Below are 10,000 nucleotides of genomic sequence, written 5' to 3'. Positions count from 1 at the left end.
GGCTCAGGATGCTCTGCAAAACATGAAATTACATACATCAGTTATTCAGTGTTACTCACAGTATACCATGTACACACACACACACTCACACATATTGTATACACACACACACATACACACACATGTTGTACACTCACACACATTGTAGACACTGATCCCAGACCCTCGAGGCCTTGATACTCCAACAACAGATAAGCGTCTAATCACAGTCGCTGGCAAAGGAGAGGAGAGGAGGAGAGGAGAGGAGACGAGACGAGAGGAGAGGAGGAGAGAGAATGAGAGGAGAGGAAAGAGGAGAGAGAAGAGGAGAGAAGAGAAGAGGAGGAGAGAGTAGAGGAGAGGAGAGAGAGGAGGAGAGAGTAGAGGAGAAGAGAGGAGAGGAAAGAAGGATCGAGGAGAGGAGGAAAGAGGAGAGAGGAGAGGAGGAGAGGAGAGAAGAGAGAGGAGGAGAGAGTAGAGGAGAGGAGGAGAGAAGAGAGAGGAGGAGAGAGGAGAGAGGAGAGGAGAGGAGAGGAAAGAAGGATCGAGGAGAGGAGGAAAGAGGAGAGGAGAGGAGGAGAGGAGAGAAGAGAGGAGGAGAGAGGAGAGGAGGAGAGGAGAGAGGAGGAGAGAGGAGAGAGGAGAGGAGAAGAGAGGAGAGGAGAGGAAAGAAGGATCGAGGAGAGGAGGAAAGAGGAGAGAGGAGAGGAGAGGAATGATGATCGGGGTGCCAGCTGGTCCACAGATCACCCTCATAAATCGCAGTAATCAGGAATCAGCGTCTTAGTGACGGTTGTAATCAGTAGCGGTGCAGGTTGTTCTCTGAGGCGTCGTCAGGTCATCAGGCCCCATTTATGGTTCCACGAAGAACCTTTCAAACCAGGGTTCTTTAAAGAACCATTTCCTTGAGTTCTTCAAAGAACCTATACAGGTGTCTAGAATGAAAAGAATGGTCCTCCAGTAGGTGATGGTTCTTCGTAGAACCACAAAGCCTTTTAAAGAACCATTTAAGAACCCTTATGGTTCCGTGTGTGAGTCATGAAACATATCATCACCAGGTCATCAGGAAGCAGTGACGCGTGTCCTTCCTCTTCCGTGTAGTCGTGTGTTTTATCAGGAGGTGACCGATGTCCTCTCCCCCCAGGTGTGCATCGTGCAGAAGAAGGACACCAAGAAGATGTACGCCATGAAGTACATGAACAAGCTGAAGTGTGTGGAGAGGAACGAGGTGAGGAACGTCCTGAAGGAGCAGCAGATCATGCAGAACCTGGAGCATCCGTTCCTGGTCAACTTCTGGTGAGTGTGAACGTGTGGCTGCACAGTGTGTGTGTGTGTATCACTTAGGTCTACAGCACAGGCTTCAAACACAAGGCCCGCGGGCCGAATCCGGCCCACCACGTCATTGTATGTGGCCCCTGACGGCTTGAAAGACACATGACCCCCTTTTCTGAAGCTCAGACCCCCCGGGGAGCTGGTCGGCCATGACAGGCTGTGGGTTGTGTTTCACAAAGGTGTCGGCTGCTGACGGAGGAGAAGAACACTCTTCACCTCCGTCCGCTTCATCGCACCCCCTCAAGTCGCTAAAAGGAAAATGTAGTTCTGCTCACTGATCCAAATTTAACTTTTATGGGCTCGACACGAGGAAGTCTCTCAACCAAGATGACTCATTGGGTGCCTTCAGCATCTCATTCATCCTTATTTTAAAAGCCCAAGGAACCCGGGTTCCTTCTTGAGAGGAAGACTCCCTGGTTCCTTCTTCAGAGGGAGTCACCCGGATTCCTTCTTGAGAGGAAGTCACCTGGGTTCCTTCTTCAGAGGAAGACACCCTGGTTCCTTCTTCAGAGGAAGACACCCTGGTTCCTTCTAGAGAGGAAGACACCCTGGTTCCTTCTTCAGAGGAAGACACCCTGGTTCCTTCTTCAGAGGAAGACACCCTGGTTCCTTCTAGAGAGGAAGACACCCTGGTTCCTTCTTCAGAGGAAGACACCCTGGTTCCTTCTAGAGAGGAAGACACCCTGGTTCCTTCTTCAGAGGAAGACACCCTGGTTCCTTCTAGAGAGGAAGACACCCTGGTTCCTTCTAGAGAGGAAGACACCCTGGTTCCTTCTAGAGAGGAAGACATCCTAGTTCCTTCTTCAGAGGAAGACATCCTGGTTCCTTCTAGAGAGGAAGACACCCTGGTTCCTCCTAGAGAGGAAGACACCCTGGTTCCTTCTTCAGAGGAAGACACCCGGGTTCCTTCTTCAGAGGAAGACATCCTGGTTCCTTCTTCAGAGGAAGACACCCTGGTTCCTTCTAGAGAGGAAGACACCCTGGTTCCTTCTTCAGAGGAAGACACCCGGGTTCCTTCTTCAGAGGAAGACACCCTGGTTCCTTCTAGAGAGGAAGACACCCTGGTTCCTTCTTCAGAGGAAGACACACTGGTTCCTTCTAGAGAGGAAGACACCCTGGTTCCTTCTTGAGAGGAAGTCACCCTGGTTCCTTCTTGAGAGGAAGTCACCCTGGTTCCTTCTAGAGAGGAAGTCACCCTGGTTCCTTCTTGAGAGGAAGTCACCCTGGTTCCTTCTTGAGAGGAAGTCACCCTGGTTCCTTCTAGAGAGGAAGTCACCCTGGTTCCTTCTAGAGAGGAAGTCACCCTGGTTCCTTCTTCAGAGGAAGTCACCCTGGTTCCTTCTTCAGAGGAAGTCACCCTGGTTCCTTCTTCAGAGGAAGACACCCTGGTTCCTTCTAGAGAGGAAGTCACCCTGGTTCCTTCTTGAGAGGAAGTCACCCTGGTTCCTTCTTGAGAGGAAGTCACCCTGGTTCCTTCTTCAGAGGAAGACACCCTGGTTCCTTCTTCAGAGGAAGATACTGGGTTCCTTCTAGAGAGGAAGACACCCTGGTTCCTTCTTCAGAGGAAGATACTGGGTTCCTTCTTGAGAGGAAGTCACCCTGGTTCCTTCTAGAGAGGAAGATACCCTGGTTCCTTCTAGAGAGGAAGACACCCTGGTTCCTTCTAGAGAGGAAGTCACCCTGGTTCCTTCTTGAGAGGAAGACACCCTGGTTCCTTCTTCAGAGGAAGACACCCTGGTTCCTTCTTCAGAGGAAGATACTGGGTTCCTTCTAGAGAGGAAGACACCCTGGTTCCTTCTAGAGAGGAAGACACCCTGGTTCCTTCTAGAGAGGAAGTCACCCTGGTTCCTTCTTGAGAGGAAGTCACCCTGGTTCCTTCTTGAGAGGAAGTCACCCTGGTTCCTTCTTGAGAGGAAGTCACCCTGGTTCCTTCTTCAGAGGAAGATACTGGGTTCCTTCTAGAGAGGAAGACACCCTGGTTCCTTCTAGAGAGGAAGATACCGGGTTCCTTCTCCAGAGGTAGCTTTTCTTAATCCTTTGCCCACTGTCCCACTTGTCTATCCTCTCTTTCCCGTTCTCCAACTTTTAATTCTGTATCTTTTTGAAACTCCACTCCTCAGTCGCCATCTTTTAATTCCTTGATTTGAGGGGAAACAAATCAAAATCCTTCCACTGTGGGAATGAATGAGAAGACACTAAAAGAGGAGAGGAGAATAAAGGAAAAGAGAGAAAAGAGAGGAAAGGAAAGCGATGGAAATTAAAAGAGAGGAAAGTGAATGAAAGGAAAGGAAAGAGAGGAAATCAAGGTGCAGGACAATGGGAGAAACGCCTCAGAGAGAGAGGAGGCGGAGAGGTAGGACCACAGAGGAGGTGAATGGAGGATAGAGAGATGAATGGAGGATAAAGAGATGAATGGAGGATAAAGAGATGAATGGTGTACACACTCATCAGACAAACAATGCCTTCTTGCTCTCCTTCCTGATTGCATACTGTGTTGGACAAAAAAAACACGTTGGGAGTTAATGTGTTTGGCAGCGTAAATCCTCCTGAGGGGGGGGGGTCCTCAGAGATGTGCTTGGGTCAGCGCGACGCCCACTCTCTCTCTCTCTCTCTCTCTCTATCTCCCTCTCCATCTCTCCATCTCTCTCTCTCTGTGTTGAGTTGGCGTAAGTTATGATTGTCCTGAGGAAAGCGCTCAAGGTCACAGATGGGGGAGATTACTGAGACGCTCCAGCACATGCAGAAAACCTGGCTTTGTTTTTCCTGTCCTCTTTCCTTTCCTGTGTCCTCTCCTCTGTCCTCTCCTCTCTCACCTTCCTCCTTCCTCACCTGCTCCTCTTCCTCGCCTCTCCTCCTCACAATGTGCTGCCTGGAAGTCAGGAGCAAAACATTCTTTACATATTATGAACTTCTTGAACTGATGAAGTCGCCCCCCCCCACCCCCATGGAGCAGGATATGGAAGCTTCCAGCCTCAGGGGCGGTGGGTGTATTGATGTGCTGCACTAAGCCTGCTGTAAGAGGAGCCTCGCTGGCACCGCCATGTTGGCGCTCTTCCTCCGTGGCCTCCGCGGTCTGCAGGCCGCCGCGCGGATGCTTCGGTCTCCGTCTGTTAGAGAAGGAAGAGCTTCCTGCTTCCTGTGACGTGGTCATCACAGTGTAACGTCATGTGAGCCTCCAGAGCAGCACGTGGGTCTTACAGCGGAAGGCCAACAGGAAGTAGAAGGCAAACAGGAAGTAGAAGGCCAACAGGAAGTAGAAGGCAAACAGGAAGTAGAAGGCAAGTTGAGGACATAGTGATCTCTGACAACCTTTCATCCTTCATTGCTGACGTCTTGCACGTGTAACCTCTGTGACGATGCAACATGCTATTGAGAAGAAGAAGAAGAAGAAGAAGTCCTGACATCGTCACACGGTGAAGCCTCAGTGGCTCAGCGAGTCCTTCTTTCCTCTCTCTTCTTCTTGCTCAGATGTCATCAGAGTTCTTCCTCTTCCTCGAGGACAACGCCGCCGCAGTGACATGACGCCTCACAGAGGAACCGTTGCGTTAGGAACCTCCTCCACGGGAGCAGCGGCCGTAGGGCGCTTCATGAACGCCGGGAGCGGGAGTCGGCCTCGTCACGGGGAGCAGCCTCACGGGCCCCACGGGCCTCACGGGCCTCACGGGCCCCACGGGCCCCACGGGCCTCACGGGCCCCACGGGCCCCACGGGCCTCACGGGCCTCACGGGCCTCACGGGCCTCACGGGCCCCACGGGCCTCACGGGCCCCACGGGCCTCACGGGCCTCACGGGCCCCACGGGCCCCACGGGCCTCACGGGCCTCACGGGCCTCACGGGCCTCACGGGCCCCACGGGCCTCACGGGCCTCACGGGCCCCACGGGCCTCACGGGCAGAGGGAACGTGAGCTAAAGGCTCCTCCTGTGAAGCTTCACAACATATGAAGTAAATACTGAAGTACAGTAACACGAGACGTGGGAGGTCACTCGCTTCCCCTGCTCTCTGTTGGGGATGCAAAAGAGTGCATCCGTGTGTGTGTGTGTGTGTGTGTGTGTGTGTGTGTGTGTGTGTGTGTGTGTGTGTGTGTGTGTGTGCGAGCATTAGACACAGACTGATGGTAGCTGTCAGTCAGAGGAGGTGTTGGTCGGAGGCTGTCGGCATCGATCCAACTCTTCACTTCTGTGTCCAGCAAGAGGCTATGGTTATTTATATATATATATATATATATATTTGAATCTGTATGAATCTGTTTGATGGCGTAGCTCGTGTTGAACAACACGGTCGTCATTAGTCATTTTATTACTCAGATTTACGGATGTGCTTTAACGGCTGTCGGCTTTTAATCAATGAGAGTAACACGAAAAAAGACTTGACAGTGAGACTTGAGCCGGTTACGTTGTTTTACTCCATAAAACCAGGTTATGGAGAGTATAACATAAACATCGTCATAACTCCCGCCCAGGCGTGTGGTTGAGGTGACAGCTGCTGCTGCTCGTGTGACACGTTCACATGGAGAGGATGAACGGGGATGTTTGGCTTATTGTGTCATCTCCATGACAACAGGAAGGACATGACGCCCCCCGGGAGGCTGGGAGGTATATATATACATATATGTATATATGCATATATATAGCATATTATATATATAGCAATATGTTTATATAAAGCATATAATATATATATCATATTATATATACATATATATATGTATATAAAAAGCATATAATATATATATATATATATAATATGCTTTATATATATATAAATATAATATGCTTTTTATATATAAATATATATATATTATGCTTTATATATAAATATATATATATATATATATTCATTTATATACCTTATCTATTTCTCTTTTTAAATAGAAGTTCAATTCATCCTCACCAGCCGCAGTGGCTTCAGTTACCTGAGAGTCTGCACGCGATGCATTCAGGGACCCTATCCAGTGTGGGTAAATGCACAGCTTAAACTTTTAAAATCACATTCGTCACATTATGTCGTCACATTAATGAGAACCGGCTGTGGACCGGCGCCTGCCTGTGAGAAACTATACCGAATTAATTTAGACAGCAGGTTATTCAGAGAGAGAGAGAGAGAGAGAGAGAGAGAGAGAGAGAGAGAGAGAGAGAGAGAGAGGGGGGGGAGAGAGAGAGAGAGGAGAGAGAGAGAGGGGGAGAGAGAGAGAGAGAGAGAGAGGGGGAGAGAGAGAGGGAGAGAGGGAGAGAGAGGGAGAGAGGGGAGAGAGAGAGAGAGGGGAGAGAGAGAGAGAGAGAGAGAGAGAGAGAGGGGGAGAGAGAGAGAGAGAGAGAGAGAGAGAGAGAGGGAGAGAGAGAGAGAGAGGAGAGAGAGAGGGGGGGAGAGAGAGAGAGAGAGAGGGGGGGGGAGAGAGAGAGCTTTTCTTGTCATAGGAGACCAGTTTATGATTCTATAGCATATCAAGCTGCATTAGAGGCTCCGCCCCCAGAGGGGTGAAGTGCATTTTCTGTAATATTCAATCTGCAGCACGCACAGAGCAGCAGGAAGAGTTTAATAAAGTCCACTGCAGTCCAGAGCTGAAGAGAAACTCACGCTAAGTTATTGACTGTGTGTGTGTGTGTGTGTGTGTGTGTGTGTGTGTGTGTGTGTGTGTGTAAAGACCTTCTGCATGTTTAATTTAGAAGTTGACCTCGGTCAACTCACAAACATTTTCCTACAGAAAGTCTTTCCTCAGTCGGAGGCTCTTGTCTCAGCATCATCTGAGTAGACAGACAGCTCAACCCCCCCCCCCCCCCCCCCCCTCAGAGGAGGAGGAGGAGGAGGAGACGACGTCCTCTCAGAGAAGTGTCCCCGGTGGACATCAGGGGAACACCAGCTCTAAAAGTGAGAGCGTCGCCTCTTCACTGCAGAGGAACATGAGGGGGGGAGGGGGGGGGGGCTGCGTCACAGCGTCTCTTTAGGAAAACCTCGTCTGTTGTTGTTGTTGTTGTTGCATCAATTAATTTCTTTTGGGAGAGGAAGCGTTGAGAGACTTGAACAACAGAGTGTCCCTGGAGGGACGTCAGAGATCAACGACTCATCAGCTCCTCCAATGGCGGCGCAGAGAGACACAGAGGACAGAGGACACATAGGACATAGGGGACATAGGACACATAGGACACAGAGGACTCAGAGGGGACATAGGGGACATAGGACACATAGGACACAGAGGACACATAGGACAGAGGACATAGGACACAGAGGACACGTAGGACAGAGGACATAGGACACGTAGGACAGAGGACACAGAGGACAGAGGACACAGAGGGATGATGGACGGGGACCACCCCTCCCCCCCTCACAGGTTCGTCGTGTTACACCACACCGACGTGAAGAACATGCCATGGCTCTATTTAATAAAACAACAAGACCCTCACCTGTGTGATGAAGACCATGGAGCCCAGAGGAAGAGAAGGGAGACATGTGATGAAGACCATGGAGCCCAGAGGAAGAGAAGGGAGACATGTGATGAAGACCATGGAGCCCTACAGAGGAAGAAGGAGACATGTGAAGAGACCATGGAGCCCAGAGGAAGAGAAGGGAGACATGTGATGAAGACCATGGAGCCCTACAGAGGAAGAGAAGGGAGACATGTGATGAAGACCATGGAGCCCAGAGGAAGAGAAGGGAGACATGTGATGAAGACCATGGAGCCCTACAGAGGAAGAGAAGAGAGACATGTGATGAAGACCATGGAGCCCTACAGAGGAAGAGAAGGGAGACATGTGATGAAGAATAAATGAGCTGTGAGGTTTTCATACCTCCTTGATGAAGAGGTTCAAATCCTAAACATCACATCAGTGGAAGAGGAGCCGTTATAATCTGCCTGCTGATCACTGTGTGTGTGTGTGTGTGTGTGTGTGTGTGTGTGTGTGTGTGTGTGTGTGTGTGTGTGTGTGTGTGTGTGTGTGTGTGTGTGTGTGTGTGTGTGTGTGTTCTCTCTGTAAACTCGTAAAGACGTGAAGACGTCCGTCTCTCAGTCTCGTCCTGAGAGTTTCTCCCCTGGAGAAGCTGAATCTTCTGTTCCTGCGTTTCCTCTTTGTTTCCTCTTTGTTTCCTCTTTGTTTCTTCTTTGTTTCCTCTTCGTTTCCTCTTCAGTGAACATGTGACTCGTCTGTCCACGTTGACCAATTCAATTCAATTCAATTCAGTTTATTTGTATAGCCCAATTTCACAAATTACAAATTTGTCTCGGAGTGCTTTACAATCTGTACACATAGACATCCCTGACCCAAAACCTCACATCGGACCAGGAAAAACTTCCAAATAACCCTTCAGGGGGGAAAAAAGGGAAGAAACCTGGAGGAGAGAACAGAGGAGGATCCCTCTCCAGGATGGACAGAACAATAGATGTCATGTGACCAGAAGGACAGATTTAGAGTTAAAATACATTCAATGAATATGACAGAGTGTATGAATAGTTCATAGTAGGCATATTCCACGATGGAGACCTCCACGATCCATCAGGCAGATGGCGGTGGGGAGGAGGAGTGGGCGGAGTCTCAACAGTGGGCGGAGTCTCAACAGGACAGTGGCGTAGTCGGTGGCAGGAATTCCACGACCCAGACCTCGATGATCCATCAGCAGATAGGATCTATACCGTCTCATAGGGTCCGATGACCCCATGAGACGTGAAGTCAAAAGGACTCCGGGGAGAAAGCAGAGTTAGTAACGTGTGATGGAGAGATGAACATTCATCCTTAAGGAGAGAAAAGAGGAGATAGGTACTCAGTGCATCCTAAACGTCCCCCGGCAGCTATAAGCCTATAGCAGCATATCAAGGGGCTGGACCAGGTGAACCTGATTCAGCCCTAACTATAAGCTCTGTCAAAGAGGAAGGTCTTAAGTCTACTCTTAAACGAGGTGACTGTGTCTGCCTCCCGGACTGAAGGTGAAGCTGGTTCCATAAAAGAGGAGCTTGATAACTAAAGGCTCTGGCTCCCATTCTACTTTTTAAGACTCTAGGAACTACAAGTAGTCCCGCATTTAGTGAGCGTAGCTCTCTAGTGTCGCAATATGGTACTACAAGCTCCTTAAGATATGATGGTGCATCACCAATCAAGGCTTTGTAGGTTAAGAGAAGAATTTTAAAAGTGATTCTTGATTTTACTGGGAGCCAGTGCAGAGCAGCTAGTGCAGGAGTGATGTGATCTCTTTTCTTAGTTTTAGTGAGAACACGAGCTGCAGCATTCTGGATCAACTGGAGGGACATAAGAGATTTATTAGAGCAGCCTGATAATAAGGAGTTGACTTAAGAGACTTATAGAGCAGCCTGATAATAAGGAGTTGACCTAAGAGACTTATAGAGCAGCCTGATAATAAGGAGTTGACCTAAGAGACTTATTAGAGCAGCCTGATAATAAGGAGTTGACCTAAGAGACTTATTAGAGCAGCCTGATAATAAGGAGTTGACTTAAGAGACTTATAGAGCAGCCTGATAATAAGGAGTTGACTATAGAGACTTATAGAGCAGCCTGATAATAAGGAGTTGACCTAAGAGACTTATAGAGCAGCCTGATAATAAGGAGTTGACTTAAGAGACTTATAGAGCAGCCTGATAATAAGGAGTTGACTATAGAGACTTATAGAGCAGCCTGATAATAAGGAGTTGACCTAAGAGACTTATAGAGCAGCCTGATAATAAGGAGTTGACTTAAGAGACTTATAG

General features: G+C 49.1%; 1 protein-coding gene across 1 annotated transcript in view; it reads left to right on the top strand.

Moving 5' to 3' along the window:
• Window positions 1-10,000, top strand: part of stk32a (serine/threonine kinase 32A) — a 32,251-nt gene that overhangs the window by 10,582 nt on the left and 11,669 nt on the right. The window contains exon 4 of the mRNA XM_056443424.1: window positions 1,124-1,275. Coding sequence (XP_056299399.1) covers window positions 1,124-1,275 — 152 coding nt within the window. The remainder of the gene's footprint in view (window positions 1-1,123; window positions 1,276-10,000) is intronic.

Source organism: Pseudoliparis swirei, chromosome 3 (genome assembly GCF_029220125.1).
Source record: "Pseudoliparis swirei isolate HS2019 ecotype Mariana Trench chromosome 3, NWPU_hadal_v1, whole genome shotgun sequence".
In the NCBI taxonomy this organism is placed as follows: domain Eukaryota; kingdom Metazoa; phylum Chordata; class Actinopteri; order Perciformes; family Liparidae; genus Pseudoliparis; species Pseudoliparis swirei.
This window is presented reverse-complemented; position numbering and strand designations above follow the sequence as displayed.